Source organism: Pongo abelii, chromosome 16 (assembly GCF_028885655.2).
Source record: "Pongo abelii isolate AG06213 chromosome 16, NHGRI_mPonAbe1-v2.0_pri, whole genome shotgun sequence".
NCBI lineage: Eukaryota > Metazoa > Chordata > Mammalia > Primates > Hominidae > Pongo > Pongo abelii.
The window spans coordinates 60,124,270-60,144,683 of record NC_072001.2 but is presented as its reverse complement, the minus strand read 5'-3'; the positions used below and the strand labels follow the sequence as shown (position 1 = coordinate 60,144,683).

The 20,414-nt window shown below is 36.3% G+C and overlaps 1 protein-coding gene across 11 annotated transcripts in view; it reads right to left on the bottom strand.

Moving 5' to 3' along the window:
- The window catches only part of TCF12 (transcription factor 12), a 374,537-nt gene that overhangs the window by 183,958 nt on the left and 170,165 nt on the right, over positions 1 to 20,414 (bottom strand). For all 11 annotated transcript variants that reach the window (XM_063716671.1, XM_054531552.2, XM_063716673.1 and 8 more), the window contains one exon: positions 13,526 to 13,628. In XM_063716671.1, the coding sequence (XP_063572741.1) occupies positions 13,526 to 13,628 (103 nt within the window). The remainder of the gene's footprint in view (positions 1 to 13,525; positions 13,629 to 20,414) is intronic.

Genomic DNA, 20,414 nt, shown 5'->3' with positions numbered 1-20,414 from the left:
GCACTCTAGCCTAGGTGACACAGTGAGACTCCAACTAAAAAAACACCACCACCACCAGAAAAACAACTTTACATAATTATGCAGGTACAATGAGGCACACACAAAGGTTTAAAGACATGTTCCCTCACCAGGGAGCTGCAATTTAACTGGAAAATCAAGTTTATAGGAACATTAAGAGATGGAGATACAAGGCATTATCTAAGGATATTCATACAAAAGGAAGAACCTGTGTTAGAATTTGAAAGCTAAACAGCACATATGCATTAGGAAGATAAAGACCAGCAAGACTGGTCGGGCACAGTGGCTCAGGCCTGTAATCCCAGCACTTTGGGAGACCAAGGCGGGTGGATCATTTGAGGTCAGGAGTTCAAAGCCAGCCTGGCCAACATGGTGAAACCCCATCTCTACTAAAAGTACAAAAATTAGCTGGGTGTAGTGGTGGGCACCTGTAATCCCAGCTACTCGGGAGGCTGAGGCAGGAGAATTGCTTGAACCAGGGAGGCAGGGGTTGCAGTGAGCAGAAATCACACCATTGCACTCCAGCCTGTGTGACAAAGTGAGACTCCAACTCACAGAAAAAAAAAAAAAACAACACCAAAGACCAGCAAGATAGATGAGAAAAGGAGAGGGATAGTGAAGAATGCCTAAATCCTGCTCAAAGGAGAACAAGATCACTCAGACCAAGTAAAAGTTAAACAAAATAAAGATTTATGGCCAGGCAGTGGCTCATGCCTATAATCCCAGCACTTTGGCAAGCCAAGGCCATCAGATCACCTGAGGTCAGGAGTTTGAGACCAGCCTGGCCAACGTGACAAAACCCCATCTCTTCTAAAAAGCAGAAAAATTAGCTGGGTGTGTGCACCTGTAGTCCCAGCTACTCCAGAGGCTGAGGCAGGAGAATCGCTTGAACCTGGGAGGTGGAGGTTGTGGTGAGCCAAGATCGCTCCACTACACTCCAGCCTGGGCAACAGAAAAAGACTCCATCTCAAAAAAAAAAAACATTTATTCTTGTGGCTCCACACAGGGAATCCTGCTGAAGAATCAACATGCTTAGTATATGGCTACAACTATCTTATTAAGTCTCCCAAGAAAAGTCTGCCAATAATATTTTTGGATTTTGTGGCTAAACATTTTTTTCCCTTCGTCTATCTTCCAATTATGTTACGAGATAGTCTTATTTAAGTAATTTTTTCTATATAAATACATGCTCATTGTGAAAATATAGTATATCTTCACATATATGGTGTCTCTCCTGATACTAACTTCCAATCAGACCAATGTTAACTTTTTGATATTCTTTAGATTTATAATCTACACATATTGCAATAATACATTACTCTGCCTTTCCACTATGAAATACTGTAGAAAAATCCTATCACAAAATACTATTTTGAAAAGTGTTTTTTTGTTTGTTTTTGAGACAGAGTCTTGCTCTGTCACCCAGGCTGGAAAGCAGTGGCATGATTTTGGTTCACTGCAACCTCCACCTCCTGGGCTCCAGCAATTCTCCCACCTCAGCCTCCTGAGTAGCTGGGATTACAGGCTTCCACCACCATGCCCAGCTAATTTTTTTTGTATTTTTAGTAGAGACCAGGTTTTACCATGTTAGCCAGACTGGTCTCAAACTCCTGACCTCAAGTGATCCACCTCTTCCAGTCTGAAAGGTAAGTTTTAATGAGTGCAATGTTATCCATCATATGACCATATCATAACTTAATTAGTCCCATATTGGGTGATGTTAATTTTTCTTTATAAAATGCTGTGTGTGGCAAACATTCTTGCATACGCATCTTTACGTGTATTTTCGATTACTTCCTTGGGTTAAATTCCATTGTGGTAGAGCTAAGATACAATGTCTTCTTTTATTGGGTATAAAAATCCATCTTCATAAGTGTGTTTGGGACTGTTTTCTTTATACAATTTGCATTTAACTTTTCCAAATGTACATCTGGAAAGTAGCTGCGACTACAGCAGGTGCCACTGCATCTGGCTAATGTTTCAAAAAATGTTTTGTAGAGGCAGGGTCCCAATTAAATCCTTAAGACAGAAGACAGCCTTAAGTTGAAAATGAATAGCATATAATAATCAGAAAATTCCTCAAATACTAACCATCAATCACTGTAGATGAAATTTTAAAATTACGTACTTTATAAATTGCATCAAAATCCATAATTTACATTTATCTTACAAAAATTATTTATACACAGCCTAGAAAATGCTATATTTTTATTGCACATACCCTTTGGGGAGATTCTCATGTGTTGGGCAGTACCGATTTTCACTACAGCAACAGTATACTTTTTTTATTACTGTGCTATTCTCACACTATCCTCTCATTATAGATTCCCTCGATAGACTCTTTGCAGCTGTTCTCTGAAGGCTTCTCTCTACATTAGGCTGCTCAATAGAGACACAACTGCCCAACTGCCACACCTCTATTAAGCAGCCTAATTTTCACCTTTTCCTCTCCCAATATAGCAGTTCAATACACTAAAGCTACAATCTTATATTGCTATCTTGAGAAGTAGGTTTTTTCTAAAAGATTTCTGATTATAGAAAACTAAGGGAAACATAGGATTTCAGAGAGAGAAAATCTGACATTTGCCTAGAAATCTGCCCATATCATATTTGAAAACAAAACAATAGAAAAACAACTCACCTAACTGATAACTTACCATTCTGTATAGAGGCAGTATAGCTCCAGAAACTTTAGAAATAATTCACCACTACAACCACCAACCATCATGTCTGAATTTGTTTTTTAAATAAAAAAAGAAAAAACCTGGTACTTTCCATAAAATTTCACATATATAACTTTTTTTTTTTTTTTTTTTTTAAAAGACAGAGTCATGCTCTGTTACCCAAGCTGGAGTGCAGTGATGCGATCTCGGCTCACTGCAACCTCTGCCTCCTGGGTTCAAGTGATTCTTCTGTCTCAGCCTCCCTAGTAGCTGGAATTACAGGTGTGCGTCACAAAGCCCAGCTAATTTTGGTATTTTTAGGAGAGATGGGGCTTTGCCATGTTGGCCAAACTGGTCTTGAACTCCTGACCTCAAGTAATCCACCTGCCACAGCCTCCCAAAGTGCTGGGATTACAGGCGTGAGCCACCACGCCCGGCCATATGTAACTTATTAACTCTTCAACAAATTGGCAGAGTTACTGCTATTTAAAGTATTTTTGTTAAATTATCTAGAGCAAGACTGGCAAATGTAGCCTATGGAACAAATCCAGGCCACCAACTGTTATTTTTATAGCCCCAAATCAATGATATATAAGTACTTATATAGCTACTTAAACATGTAAGTAGTTTTATGTTTATGGCTTAGTTGATAAACCATGAATTATATGTTTATGGCCTACTTCATAAACATATAACTACTTACATGTTTAAGTAGCTATATAAGTACCTATACGATTATCATTGATATTGGTATGCTGGACCACAGACCTTAGACTATTTACTATCTGGCTCTTTGTGTATAGTTTGCCAATCCCTAATATCAGGGACAAGTGTGGAAAAGTATGTAAGAGAAATTAATAAAATGTACAATTAACTATACATTAACTAATTGATTTAATTTGCTGTGAAGTGGCCTAGTAATGTACTCCCATTTAATTGGGACTCCCTAGAAATTTCATGGAACTTTGAAAGTGTGATAATCCTCCAGAGGTATACTCAAACTGAAAAACAAATACGTAATACAAGAATGACTGTGGAACCACCAAACCATACCATGTATACGGAAATACCCAAAGAAACATTTTTCAAGATAAAGATTTAAAAACTCAGCCCCATATATATGTGTGTGGGTGCATGTGCACGTGTGTATGTATCTGAAAGTCCTGAAATATAGGCAGAATGGCAAGTTCTAGTGTTCACAAAAACCTAAAATCAGGGGCCAGGCATGGTGGGTGGCTCATGCTTATAATCGTAGCACTTTGAGAGGCCAAGCCTGGAGGATCACTTGAACCTAAGAGTTCGAGACCAGCCTGGGCAGCGCAGCAATACTGTGTCTCTACAAAGAATAATTTTTTAAAAATTAGCTGGGTGTGGTGGCACATACCTGTAGTCATAGCTACTTGGGAGGCTGAGTGGGAGGATCACTTGAGCCTGGGAAGTTGGGGCTGCAGTAAGCCATAGATGTGTTACTGCACTCCAGTCTGGGCAAAAGAGCAAGATTCTGTCTCAAAAAACAAACAAACAAAAAAAAAAACCACCACCACCAAAAAAAGCCCCCCTAAAATCTAAAATCACAAATAAAAACAACAAATACCAAACTGGAAGTCACAAAAACCATGAATTACGAAAGGCAAAGGCTGAATTTTCCAAGAAAAAAAAGAAGCTGAGATGTGGAAATAAGGAGATTACAAAAATGGTGAATTGACACTCAAAATAAGCAACTGTTTATGCGGCTTCACATAAAATGTGAGGCTTATTCAACTACAGCAATGTAGTAAAAAACCTATACAACTAAAGATCAGAATGTAACGGAAACCTTCAAACAATAGTAATACTTGTACAATTTAAACCAAAGCAATTCAGTATATGCTTTCAAATTTTTTTAAAAAATTATTTTGATGGCTAATTAAAACTTACATAAATACCATGACCACTAATCAAGCTACTGCTAATTCTTCACTTTGAAAGAGGCCCTAGAGTTTTCAGGGTATGGGGAGTAAGAACCAGGAATACCTCCCCCTACTTCTATTCTTTATAACATATTATTTATCCAGTTCAAACATTTATGAGAATTTTAATATGAAACCATTTATTTTAAATAAAACATTCTGAAAGCCTTTATTAAATGATGAAGGCAGCATCTTTACTATAAGAAGTGAGTCTGGGCTAGATATAGTGGCTCATGTCTATAATCCCAGCACTTTGGAAGGCCAAGACAGGAAGATCACTTAAACCTAGGAGTTCAAGACCAACCTGGCCAACACAGCAAGACCTCATCTCTATTTAAAAAAAAAAAAGACGAAGTGAATCCGAAATGTTACCACATAGGAGGCATGATCTGTTAATGCTGCTCTAGGACTTTTCTTAAATCAAAACAGTGTCCCAAATTCTCAACTGCGTGCTATGGTGTGCTTCTGAAATTCTACGCATATAGCAGAACTGTAATGCTACAAAAGCTCCTTAAAAGCTATCTTTCTCTTGTTCTCTAGTAACCAAGTAGCCACGGCCCCTGTCATCCACCTCCCTACAGGCAGAACTCAGAACATCTCTGGTTAGGAGTTCATGTTCACTTGGTTAGAACTAGACACAAACAATGGGAAGATTCAAAGAAGAACCATTTATCAGATCTATACAACTGGCCCACTATAAAACAATAAGGATCCATAAAGATGACTACTGATCATAGACAATGCACACCCAAGTGACAATGAGGAAATGCAATGGATAAACAATTGAAAGTAAAGGTGGTCCACTTGATTTAAGTCCCTAGAGTTTGAAAGGATGCATAGTTAAGCCAATGTTGTGAGCTCATGAAAAAATCCATTAGACAACTTAAAAAAAAAAACCTCTATGAAATATCCTCTACAGATAGTACGGTTGTCTCAAGCCAGAGTTGATTGCTTTGATCAATCTTCTGTTGAATATCCCATAATATATAAACAAAACAAATCTACTATAAGTTGAATACTATGCAAAAGACTGAAGACTTCATGAGGTCCTGAAAAAGGTGTTAAAGAGCCATTTAATCTAATATAAAGTCACTAATGGATTACGACCTGAGTTAGAAACAGTAGGCTAAATCAACAAGATTCAAATGTGAAATACAGGACATATATTATTACCATATAAATTTTCTGAGAAAAATACGCTAAAAAAATCAACAACTAATTCTTTGTTTACTCTAAGACCTAGTGAATAATATATAGTTCACTTTTTAATATTATATTCTTATTTTAATTTTTGAAATAGTTTTTAAAAATTCAAATAAAACATATTTTTCCCTATATTTTCTGAAATCCTGGTTACTCATTCAAGTAATTCATTCCAGGATGGATTACCCATAGATAAGAGGGATCTGAGTCCATACAGGAGTACTCTGGAAAGTGTGGAACCTCTTTCAAAATAAGGCATTAGTATTACTTTGGTCTCTCTCAGACTGGGTAGAAAAGAAGCCTTCAGGTCATCTCTGGCTCACAGAAACAGCTTCAGAGAATGGCTATCAAAATTCATTCTAACCATAGAAAGAGAACTGCTTTTTAGGCTGCAGAGGCAGGGCAGGGGCATGGAAAAAGACGATACTGCCAGGAACAGGATGTTATAAATTAAAGGCACATGTCCACCAAACGAAAACATTCCATACCACTAAGGAATAAGCTACCTTACAATATAGCAACCATGAAGAACAATTTAGAGCAATCTGGAAATACTGGAGTGAGGGATCTAGAGAAGGAGAGACCAGAACACTGTACTCCTACCTTTTCCCACTTCTCACATCCGCTCTCCTTGGCCCAATTTGCCTCCCCAGTTCTTATCTTTCAATGAAACATTTGTAAGGTGAAAGAGGGAGGGCTGATGACATTGTTTAAACCCCTAGGTCCCCCATGCTCCAAATCAATCTACTCCTAGCCTTCTTAGATAAATGGGTTAATAAACACCACTTTTTGTTTCACCCGGTTTAAGTTAGGTTCTGTCACTTATAACAAAAAGAGTGCTGACTGGAATAAATGTGACCCACAATAAAACTTTTCCTGATCATCTCTGGTTGTGCCTGAATGTAATCTCTTCTGAATGTGTGTAGGAATTTATTCGTATCACTGACATTCTGCCACGTATATTAATTGCTGAAATTCTTATCCCTCTATCACACTAAAATAATAAAGTCTGTACAGATAGACTTTATTATTTTATAGTAGAATATTATTTTATGGTAGAATATTATTCACTTTAATATTCTACCATACAGTACCTTCCTCTGTGTAAGGCAGGAAAAGGGCCCAGTAAAGGGCAGAAAAAAATGGAGGAATGAATACATGAAAAAGATGGAGGAAGGTATTCAACAACTCAGACTGGTTAATGAGAGTTAAGCAGTAGTGAAATAAAGAAAAACACAGCAGAGCTATAATGTAGAAAAAGGTAGCAAATGAAACAAATGGTTGAACATGAGAAGTTAAAAAGAGGGAAAAAGCAACGTAGTAGAAAGGGACTGTGAGCTAGTTAGAATCAAGAGGGTCAATGCCATGTTTCCTTTTCTGTTTTTTTGTTTGTTTTGTTTTTTTGAGATGGAGTCTTGCTCTGTCATCCAGGCTGGAGTGCAGTGGCGCAATCTAGGCTCACTGCAACCTCTGTCTCCTGCGTTCAAGCAATTCTCCTGCCTCAGCCTCCCACACAGCTGGGATTACGAGCATGCACTATCATGCCTGACTGTTTTTGTTTTGTTTTGTTTTGTTTTTTGTATTTTTGTATTTTTAGTAGAGATGGGGTTTCACCATTTTGGTCAGGGTGGTCTCAAACTCCTGAACTCAAGTGATCCACTTGCCTCAGCCTCTCAAAGTGCTGGGATTACAGGGGTGAGCCATTGTGCCTGGCCAGGGCCATGTTTCAAACTAACAAGTCATTTCATTTTTCTTGGCTTTAGTGCCTTCAATTGTACCTAGGCTCCTTTCTCTCAAGTTTCTCTTGGTGCCAACATTTTGTGTTTGTCAGCACAGCCAAAGGTCAGAGAATGTAGATCAATGAATATACAATCATATTCTTTCATGAAATTTAGGGTTATTAAAACATTGGAAAAAGTAAAAGGCCTCATCCTTATGAAATACTGTCAAATCAGATACTATTTCCCTTAAACACTTTATAATCATTTTCAGTATCTCATCTAGTGAAGAAATTTCAAGTACATCAAACTTACATATCTGTTTTTATTTTTTATTATTTTTTTTAAGACAGGGTTGGATCTGTTGCCCAGGCTGGAGTACAGTGAAGTGATCTGGCTCACTGCAATCTCCACCTCCCCGGCTCAAGCAATCCTCCCTCTCAGCCTCCCAGGTAGCTGGGACCATAGGCATGTGCCACCATGCCTGGCTATGTTTTTTTATTTTTTGTAGAGACAGGGTTTCACCATATTGCTCAGGCTGGTCTTAAACTCCTGGGCTCAAGCAATCCTCCTACCTTGGCCTCCCAAAATGCTGGGAATGTGAGCCACCCCACTAAGCCAAAAGACAGCGTTGTATTACCCTTTGATAGTCTGAAAACGGTGATTCTACATATTTTGTAATTCTAGGAGATTTCAGAATTTTTCATAGGTTATATTGCAAGCAATATCAAGTTTACAAAAGAATTTTCTTTGAAATTTGGTTATTTGAGGTACCAAATATACAGAAAAAAAGTGTACTTGGGCTTAAATTCTCAGACAAATCCACTGAAACCTATGTAATCTGCAATGAAATGGAAGTAAAACACAGAAGCTGTACCAGAGGTGCCCTTTAAGTTCTGAGATACAGAAAGTGGAGTTAAGCAAAGAGATTCCAGCAGCAATGGGAAGACACTTGGTCTGCTTATAAGTCAAATGCTTATAAGCAGAGGTTTGACAGTAATATACTTGAGCAATTAGACCCAACCTGTTATATGAGTTAACATGACTAAAATAAGTTACAACAATATATACAACCCTCTATCTGTGGGTTCCACATCTGTGCAATCAATCAACCACAATTTGAAAATATTTAGGGGAAAAAAATGGATGGTTGCATCTGTGCCGTATGTCTACAGACATTTTTTTCCTTGTCATTATGCCCTAAACAATACAACATAAGAACTATTTACACAGCAATTACATTGTGTTAGGTATTGTATGTAAGTTATAGATGATTTAAAGTATATAGGAGGATGTGTGTGGGTTATATGCAAAAACTATACCATTTTATATATATACAAGGGACTTGAGCATCAGGGGACCCAATCCCTCACAGATACTAAGGGATGACTGTATAGCAATTCTATTAACATGATGCTATTTTACTTTTCAGAGAACTTTCATGATCTTTTTTTTTTCCTTTAAATAACCAGAAACATTTCCCAGTGTCCTATAGAAAACTAGTTTCTCAGAAGCTAATGACGCTTTTTACAAAAAGCCTTCTGTGCCTAATGTGATTTTGGAGTGTCGTAGGCTAAAAAAGTTAAATCAGCTTTTTCTTTTTTCAGAGTCTTTAACATTCCAAAGTAAAATCTGAATTTCTAAGAGGGAACAACTGATACGCAATGGTGTCCAAAGTTATTTCACCGTGGAACCGTTTTTTCCACGGTCATCCCTCAAGATCAGTGTCTCCATAATTATGGTTTAAGAAAATGCTGAGCTAGTAAAAAATCTGAGATATGAAGAAAGAACAGGTATCTTAAACACCTTAACCGTGTGGCCTAATGGAAACAGCATTCAACTAAGAGTCAGGAGATATGAATTCTACCTTCAGTTTTGACATTTACTGGCTTTGTGACCTCAGAAAGAAACACTTAATTGTCCTCTGCCTTAGTTTTAATCATTTGTAAAATAGCAGTTATAATTCTAGTTGTGGCCTTTTTCAGGGTTGAATAAAAGTTATTAAATTTATGAGATTATGGGACTGTAAAATTCTAGAGTTGTACAAGACCTCTGAGAATTCCCAGAATTACCCTATCAGAAAGGTAAAGGTATTTTCAGAATCTGGATTAAAATCCACACCTCCTAACTTTCAGCCCTGCAATTTCCCCCTGTACCATCACATATTACATTCACTCTTTAAAAGAAAAATTGTTAACAAACCATCTCTAGAGGCAAAATAGGGTCTCAGAAAGGAACACAATTAAGGGTCTCAGGAAACAAGCAAAACCGAAGATAATTTTACACCTTAAGTCTCCCATTTATCACATATACACATACATACATCCTAAAATAAGTAAAGCTTATAAACATGGAAGGATTAAAAAGATAATAGTAGTTTATTACACAATCACTTGGGGATGGAAGGCAGGCAATTCTGTGAGAATAATTTGTTTCTAAGTTCAACCAGTAAACTGATCCTCCCATCATCAAAAATATGACTAATTATCAAAAGGTAAAGGAAAACAAGTATTACTGAAATTAATGAGAGGATCAAGGGTGGAGAAATGGACCAGAGCTGGAAGAAGCTTGAGATAGACAAGGCTACTTGGTGATAGTAGCCTTGAACTGACCATGGGATTCACTGCTATGGTCAAAGCTTTTCATACAGTTTTAATATTACAGAGTACGGAACTGCTTGATGCTAATTACCTAGTGATGTGCCAAAAAGATGTACTTATTTCACTTGAAACATAAGAAAAGCCCTCTTTCCCATAATGACATATCCACAGGAGAATTCTGCAATTCATAAAAGAAACATTAACTGATTCAGCATAAAACACTTCAAAATATCTACATGAATATATAAACGCACTTTCTGTTGCAAATTGTTCACTATTCAATCATTATCAACCCTTGTTAGACAAAATTTCTCATTTTTGCAATGTACAAAATCATTAAAGTGTTTGAAAGCCCTATCACAGAAGACAGTGGTGCTTTATAATCCACTATTTCTTCAGGCAAATGTGCTTATGGCTGAACATAATACTCAAAATAACAACATTCCCTAGACATACAATCCCTCCCCCACTTAATGGTTTTTATATGTTGACAGCAACACGAAATGTTACTGCTTTCCTATTAGTTTTAGCTGTTTCTGAACATTCACCATGCACAGCACCACTCTCAACTGTTACCTGTTGCGATGATTGGTTACCAACAGTCCCAAATGCTTCAAATACTACCATACACATCTCAGCAGAGCTTTAATAATTTAGGTTTTTCAGCCAGAAACTCCCTTAAATTATCAAACAGCCGGAAAAGTCAGTCTATCCATTGTAACTATATATTGCTATAAACCCACATGTTTGGGTGTCAGTTCAATTACTTAAGCTCATATCAAGTTGAACTGCCTGTTGCTGTATAGAACTGTATTGTGATTTAAGAGGCATTCATTTCCAAAAGCAAGCTATTGTCGTGCAGATTGTTTACACTATTGTTAGACTGAGGTACCTCATTTGATCATTTTTACTGAAAATAAAGGTAAGGAAGTGAAGTATATCAGATATTGCCAATGACCAGTGAATTTCTTTTGAACCTATCTGCTTAATCATTTCAGGGTTCTCTCTCCTTCTTTTATGTACAAGTAAACATTTTTACATTAGGTAGTTAAAACTCACAAATAAAACGTATGGTCTGGGACAGACATGGTGGCTCATGCCTATAATTGCAACATTTTGGGAGGCTGGGGCAGAAGGATCACTTGAGGCCGGGAGTTCAAAACCAGTCTGGTCAACATAATGAGACCTCATCTCTACAAAATTAAAAATTAAAAAATTAGCTGGTGTTGTGCTAAGGAAGGAGGACAGCTTGAGCTCAGGAGTTCAAGGCTGTAGTGAGCCATCATCATGCGACCTCACTCTAGCCTGGGTGACAAAGTGAGATCCTGTCTCAAAAATAAGAAAAGAAAATGTATGGTTTGTATATCTGCATCTGATACAAAGTAGTACCTAAACAATGCAGTTCACATGAATGCAGATTTTTTCATTTGAATTAAGAGATCCATCTACTTGCAAATATTTATTTACTTCAAGACTTTTTTTAGATGTTGATTTTATACATAGGGTATGGATGACTATTAAAAGTATTCTAATAATTATCTGAAAACTAAAGAAACCAACAAGCACATGCTTGTAATTGCTCCAACTGAGAAAATGTTACCTCAAAGTGAATTACAGAAATACTGTTAGTCAACATCTGCTCAGAGCAAGTGACTGACATGCATACCTCTTAGGATTCATTTAATTTCCACACTTGTCCCATACAAAATTTTAATCGTCACCTTGGCACAAAGCTGTGCTAATGATGAAATTCCATTGGGCCTAAAAGTCATCTCTATGAGTGAAGAATAAAGGTAAGAACATAAATACAAAAAGAGCAATTTCTGATTTTTCACAGTTCAGAGTTATATTCTCAATTAAGAAAGCTTAGTTTAATCCAAAATTACCAAAACACTGACTTTTACTTGCCCTATTACACTTAATATAAATTAAATCCTACTTGGGGAAAAGTTATACTCTGAAAGGAAATAATTTGGAGTGTTATATCGATTTTACTTTGATGGAAAGCTCAATTGAAAATTTAAAAAATAAATTAGAAAGTTTTCCCTAGCCAAATAATTTATTCTAAACCTAACTCTGATTTTTTATCTGGAATGGTAATACATTTAATACTATGATTTTCTATGTGCATTTATTTACGCTGAAACAAACTGTGATTTTAAACACAAGTTTTATTGCTTGTGTCATTTTTTTCACTCTTCTGTCATACTCTAATGGTTCTTCCGGCTTCAAACTGTCAACCGCCTTAGGCAAAATCCACACTAGACTATCAGATTCTGTCTCCTCGACACTATAGAGAGTAAGGGAAACAAAGACTGTGCAAAGCAAATCATTTTAAATAAACTGCAGACCACCAGGATTTGGGATTTGGGTAATCTACTTAGATTAGTATGGCTGTGTCTTAAAAGGACGATTCTAAGATCACAATATAGGTCATGTCCTTAAGAAATAAAATAAGTAATGAAATCAATGTTAATTACACAAACTTTCCAGATTTATATGATGCCAATAACTAGTAAAAACAGTTGTAACTGGTAAAACAGATGAAAGTTTTTGTAATATGCTCAGCCCCAGCATAAGCAAGAAAAAAAAATCATAAAACATACAGACTATTTTCAATCAGGTTTTGCCAAAAGGTAAAATATTTACACACACAAAAAAGGTATTCAAACTGAAAAAAACAAGCTTGGGTTTGTAATTTTAGACTGAACAACTTCAAACTTTCATTTGAGACAGAGAAGGAGAAAGGAAAGGAGGGGTGTTTTGCAGAGCATGATTAACCACAAAGGTTTTGCCTAAACATAAAAATCAAGTTTAGATGGTAGTTCATACCCTTCTTGAAAGTGCAACTTCACTTCTTCAAACTAAAACTTCAAAAAAGTCCTAGTATGAAGCCAAGTGCTTAAAACAATGCTGCAATATCTAAATATACTATGTTTTAATCAAATTGTGCCGGGAGAAATATTGTCCAATGCAAGTAAAGTCTGCCTAAAATCACTGCTATGTCACATTTTTCATTACAATATAATACAACTGTTAAGAGAAATAGTAACATCACAAATGCCCCTAAAACAATTCTTCTTTGCCCCAGAAAACACGTAACGCTTGAGGTCACAAAGACATTGCCAAAACTGACAATCAAAACACTGCCACTTCCTTTTTTGACACCAAAACAATAATGCTTTAAGAGTAGACCCCAAATTTTCTGGATATTTGATCCTCAAGCTGTGCTGAACAAGAAAAGCCCTAGATGCCCCTAGAAACTCAAGAACTTTTTTCTAGATACTTACCTGTCCCTCCCGGACAAAGGGATAAAAAATGTCTCTGACCAAAGAAGCTTTGAGAAGACTACTTGCAGAGAATTACCAACTTACCCATCAGATTTGAGTTCATGAAAGGTGTTGGGGACAAGCCTTCATGGGCTCCTAATCGACTGTCATTCAAGTGATCACTGTAATGAGGGCTGTCTGTAAAACCCTAGGGGGAAAAAAGATCAGAGTATTAAAGAGATTATTTGGCAGTCCCGCTAATTGAGCATAATGACACTCACCTAATTAATATACAGACTTACACATGGTCATTTCTAACCAAGTTTCTTGTTCATTATTTGAAAAGCTAACAGCAGAAGTGCTTCTTTTATTCCTTTTAAGATTTTAATGTCAAAAAACATTTTCTTTATTGATCATAAAGAAAAGTGGGTTTCTATAAATAAACACTAACCATGAGCACCAATGTTTTCAAAGTATCATCAGCTCTTCTGATGGGATGGGGAGCTATAAGAATTCTGTAAACTATTACTAAAATTACCTCTAAGATTACTTTACATCCAAAGGGAAAGTACAATGGATTTTTTAAAAAATAAATTAAGAAAATATATTTCTCAGTTGTAATAAATTAGGGAAATGCTTATCTTTATCCTCCTATTCATTCCCTGCTCCCAGACCCTAAAAATAAAGGGTTAGCCAATTACAAGTTTGACTTAAAATACTAAAACTAATCCACAATCAATATGCTAGAAATGAATCCTTTCCTAAATGGCAAATATTCAACAAAAAAGGTCTGTTTGTACTCATTTTAATACTACAATTTATACTACTACTCAATTTAATAGTATAACAATATATACTCCTACAGAAACTGAGCCATGTAAAAAGTAAAACAATTATTAAAAGTAGCTGATTTAAATTCTTAAGAATGAAATTATAAACACCATTAAAAACAATAAAGCTAATGTTACTTTTCACAGTAGCTGTTATTACATTTCTTCTTATAGTTTAAAACATATTTTTTTTTAAGCAAAGGGGAAAAAAGATAAAGTTTACAAACAAAAACAAGTGTTACAAAATTACTATGTAATGAAACCTGTCCTGGTTCTCAGACTTTCACGCACTCTTAAGTACAGCATTACCTCCAAAATCATATTGTTTCTAAACAAGGCTTTGAACTCTATTAATTAAAACTACAGATCATATATATCTCTGCCAATTTAAAACCAACATGGTAAAGACCGGAAAAATGTATACGAAGCCCAAGTAAGAGAAAAAACTACCCTGGCTCACAGAAACCAGAAACCACCCAGAATCCCCTGGAACTAAAAAAATCATCAATCACTGAACATTTATCATTACCCAGACTGCAGGCTACCATTTAAGAGGACATTAATGTGGCTGAAACAGGCCTCACTATCTTTGCAGGCATGCTGTCAGTTCAATGAAAGGGCTAGGAATAGAGGGCTAAATAACTGTCAAATCATTACAATTGTTTATACATGCATGTCACAACTCCTTCTGCTGTTCTGTTTTAAAACTAATCTTCTGGAGTGCTAACTCCCAAATAAATCTTTGTTTCATTTTTACATACTTTAGAATTACTGATAGACATGTGATAGATATTCAAGAAGAATCTGGGTGCCATTCACAACTTATGACCACAAGTGTTCTCTGGTAACTATAACCATAAGTCCTGTCTGATACAGCCACATTTAGTAGACCCTATATACAAAATAGTATGGCTCTTAGCTAACCTCACTCCAACCTCACTCCATAGAGCTTACCTTTTTTTTTTTTTTGGAGGCAGGGCCTCGCTCTGTTGCCCAGGCTGGAGTACAGTGGCGTGATCACTGCTGACTAGCCCCAACCTCCCAGGCTCAAGTGATCCTCCCACCTCAGCCTCCCGGGAGTAGCTGGAACTACAGTAGTACACCACCACAACCAACCAATTTTTAAAATTTTTTGAAGAGATGGGGTCTCACTATGTTGCCCAGGCTGGTCTCAAACTCTTGGGCTCAAGAGATCCTCCAGCCTTGGCCTCCCGAAGCGCTGGAATTACAGGCCTGAGCCACCATGCCTGGCCCATAGAATTTGCTTTTACTACTTAAAATGAATACTAAGTGACAAATCACTATCTCACATACATCTGGGTGTTCTCTCTGCCACCCTTCCCACTGCCATTCTTAGGCACACAGTCAAAGGAAGGCATCAAAACCTATAAAAATACTCACTTAAATATTGTTTGTCATCCTACAGCAATACTATTGTAGAAAAATGCCAATTAAAATGTGCTTGCGGAACAGCTACATTGTTCACGCTACATTTGAATGCTAAAGGCAAATGAAAGAGCAATTTTGTATTCTCCCAGTTCTCTTCATTCTCGAACAACAAAAAGTAAAAACGCTACAGTTAAAAAAAAAAAAAAAAACTATTTCCTAAAACACTACTATACAAACGTATCTAAGTTTGAAATGTATTTATGGTGTTGCTAAATGACTACACACAATTTATTAACTTTACAGATTAGATTACATGTAGTGTCTTTTACCCTGCTAACCTAACTTTTTTGCTGTTCCCACTGCTAATGACTGGGATTGTCACAGTGCACCAGAAAATAGGAGCCTATAGACTTTTTTCCTCAAATACAAGCAAGAGTTGGATATAAATCCTCAATATCTATTTATCGAGATTATATGCATACACTATTAATCCACATATCAAGTATCAGTAAGGCATAATTTCTCTGATTAAAGGATAAAATTTAGATATTTTCCCCAACACCTTAGAGGTTCAATTTAGCAAATGCAACTTTGTTTAAAAGCCACTGTCCAAGAGACAAGAAAGGAATAATAGTTCTTCACCTACAGGTGCAAACTGATGCTGGGAGAAGGGACAAATAGAGTTGCAAAATGTTTGTCACAGTTTTATATCACATACAACTGTACACCAAAACTTCACTTCAAGGACTGGGGGTAGCTACTGTTTGGGATTATTCCTGTCATTCCTTTCATACAGTAGTAGTAATACTCACCCATAGTATAACTTTTGGTGAAACAAGATGAATAGTTATGAAATAATTCACAAATATTTAAATACGATTATCACAAGTCATATGTTTAAAATCAGTTCTAGAAATGTACAACTATTAGCATGTCAATGTATCATCTAGTTGACTGATACCTACAGCAGTGCTTTGTAGACTTCAATGTTCTTATCAAACAAGTAGAGATCTTGCTAAAATGCAGATTAAGATGCCCAAGGTCTTGGGGGTAGGACTTAAGATTCTGAATTTCTAACAAATAGGTGATGCTGATGCTGCTGGCCTATGGACTACACTGCTAGTAGCAAGAACTTACACAACTTGGAATAAAGATCTTCTTCATAAACACAGAGTAAAAAGGTCTAGAAAGGTGACAGCCAGGCACCCCCCACTGAAACCATATTAAAACACCAGAAGTTTCCAGATAAGTATAAATTAGGGAGAAACCCCACAGTTTAAAGAGAAAAAAAAAACCTAAAGCAATTAGAATAGCAAAATATTTTTATGTATGTATGTATTCATCCACGTAGTTTTAAAAGTAGAAGGTAGCTTAGCTGTCAAATATAGCCCCAATGAAAGAAACAGGTTAGTTGACTAGGAGTTTAAACTTCTGAAATACCACGTAGAGTTAGGCAACAAGCATGGCTGCTCATAGAGCAAAAGGGGAAGATGTCATAAACCAGAGCACTCGCGGGGCTGACAGAATAGCAGAGAACAAAGCAAAATAATGTAGTAACTTCCAACAGGTTGGAGAACATAGGTTGAAGGTAAATGGCCTAAGGGAGTGGTTGCAGTGACAAGAAAAGAACAAAAACCAAGCAAACAATGGTTAAGTTGGAGCCCAAGTGGATCAACCAATGGGACCAGTAAATGAATGCTATTTCAATTAAAATATAAAGGAAGTAAATCAGTGACATCATTAAAAATACATTGATCATGTTGCATATTTCAAATTGATAGAAAGTTACTATGCTAATAAAAGGGGTCAAACATGGCTCCCAGGACTCCTAATTAAGATCTTGAATTCTGTTAATAGCCACTAAGATAAACGAGATTTTTTAATACATGAGATGATATACATTATGAAGGACAGAGCAATACTATCAGAATTATCTATTAGACCAGTCTTTTAGCCACAATATGCTATTGAACACCAAAATATTTCCAAATACACCCTAAACAATCACTGTTCCCATCTTATAAAAATGGAAAGCACTCAAGATATTAATAATTGATAAAATCAGTTGATGCACGGCAAGATTACAAAAACCATTAATTTCTACACTTAAAATCTGTCTAAAATTTAGTTGGTAAATCTTAAATAATTCCATCTATGAATGCATAATACTTCATAAAAGCTTTGATATTATAAAATGTGGTCTATAAAGTAGATTTCATACTTTTCTCTATGTTCATTTCCTTATGCAGGAACTTAGAAATGTTAATCCCTGCTACAGTATGACAACAGACCTGAAGTGATCAAAGCAGCTTCCATATTTAAACTAAACAGCACATAATCAAATATATATATATATATATATATATATATATATATATATATATATGTTTTTGTTTTTGTTTTTTGAGACAGGGTCTTGCTCTGTTGCTCGGGCTGGAGGGCAGTGGCATGATCACAGCTCAACGCAGCCTCAATCTGCTGGGCTCAAGCAATCCTCCCACTTCAGCCTCCTGAGTAACTGGGACTACAGGCACACACCACCATGTCCAGCCAATATTTTTATTTTTTGTAGAGATGGGGTCTCCTATGTTGTCCAGGCTAGTCTCAAATTCCTGGGCTCAAGTGAACCTTCCATTTTGGCCTCCCAAAATGTGGGCAATCAAATATTTTGTTGTATCCAAGGTGGGTAGGGGGTGAGGGAGAGGGAGAGGGAGAGGGAGAGGGAGAGGGAGAGGGAGAGGGAGAGGGAGAGGGAGAGGGAGAGGGAGAGGGAGAGAGGGGGAGAGAGGGGGAGAGAGGGAGAGAGAGGGAGAGAGAGGGAGAGAGAGAGGGAGAGAGAGGGAGAGAGAGGGAGAGAGAGGGAGAGAGAGGGAGAGAGAGGGAGAGAACACACCTAGTATTATTTATATAATAGTACTCTTATCTGGTTTCTCACCTCAAAAATACAAGAATTTTTTCTTTTGGTTAATTTTTAAAATGGCTCATTTAAAAAATTTATCTCATCCAATTTATAGAGTATCATCACCAGAGGATCTTTCCCAGTTCAGAATACACTTACGGTTTTACAAACCTATGTTGTTATTTCTTTGTATGAAAATCAGTTTAAAAAAAAGAAACCACTGTTTTTAAAATTCTATTAAAAAAAAATTTCAATGGACTTTTTTTTTTTTTTAAAGGGAGGAAAAGAGGCTCTTTGAATAAAGATTACTTTCTCAGGAAAGCTTTCCCTGGACCCTAACAAGACCAAATTGCGTGAGATTATTCTGTGCTCCCACAGCAATGAGCATTCCATCATTGCACGGCTCCTACTTATTAAAACTGCCTATTTAATTACCCATTTAAATTAAATTTATAATTTAAATTTTTGTTATAATTGCATAGCATAGTGTAGTGGATAAATGTGAAATTTTTGGAGCCAGACTGGCAGGTAATTCCATCTTTGGTACATACAAGCTATGTGGCATGGGACATATTAAACTTTCTTATCTCAGTTTCCTTATCTGTAAAATGTAGATGATGGTAATAATAATACGTTCACTTCACAGGTTGTTACGAAAGGATTAAATAATATATGTAGCACTTGGAAAAGTTCCTGGCACATAGTAAGCACATAATAAACACTAGCCATTATTATTATTATTATTATTATTATTATTATTATTATTATTATTATTATCCAAGTTAGAGATTATGTCTTACAAATTCTGAGAGCACAGGAACCCTATTTTTTTCTTTTTCCCCCAACAATGACATCCTCAGAATGATGCCTGCCACATACATAGCAGGTGCTGAACAAATGACAAAGGGAGGGGAGGAGGTTTTAGCTGCTAAATCTTTAAAATGCTGCTGAGTTTTAGATATTATAAATGTCCAATCAGTTTCTCCACAGACCTCACGGTAACTATCAGAAAGAAAGGTGGTAAGAAACTAGCTTATCTAATTGAACTGAACAAGTACCCATGGGTTTCTGGTATTCAAAGAGCTACAAGATTTCCCACCAATTACTGAAATCTTATAGCCTCTAAATGGGCAAAAGCCAGAAGAATCAGCCAAAACCCATAAGCCGTCAGAAAGCTCTGGACGAGGCCTCGATATAAATAAGTGTTTATGCTTCAAAGTGAAATATTAATAAAATGGAAAGTTAAAAAAGTAAGAATAAATGCAGTTTCAAAGAGATAAAAGTGTTCTTACTGTATTTCTTTACTTACCCCATCATAAATTGCCAAAATTAATGTCTAGATAAATAACGCTATACTTTCTAAAACAAATCCTTGAATGTGATTGTCTCTCTCAGTTAAACACAACTATGAAAAAGTCAAGTCGGTTGACTTGATCACAACAGTCTGTTACCTGAGAGCGGGAATTATATCTCTAGTTACCACTCACTAATCTCTCACAAGGGACAAGCACACTAACGGGCATGTAGTAAAGCAGGTGACTAATCTGTTAATGTAATGAATGACTGAAAAATAAACACTACCCCAGTTAATGAATCAGGTCTACATCTCAAACAGCTACTTAATAGTATTTTAAGATTCTGATATCCTTTAACAGGTCAATACTAATATATAATAAAATTTCTTAACAGGGAGATGGATTCTGTCATCCAGGTCCATACATTTCTACAGGGCAAGAACTTTTTATTCCTCTTCATAATCCCAAAAGAGACTAGCACAGAATTTTGTGTGTAATGAAGTGCTTAAGTTTTTGTTGAGAGGATGAATAATCTCTTCAGGTAACATTTTATTCATGAATGCTAAGTAGTTTTATAGAAT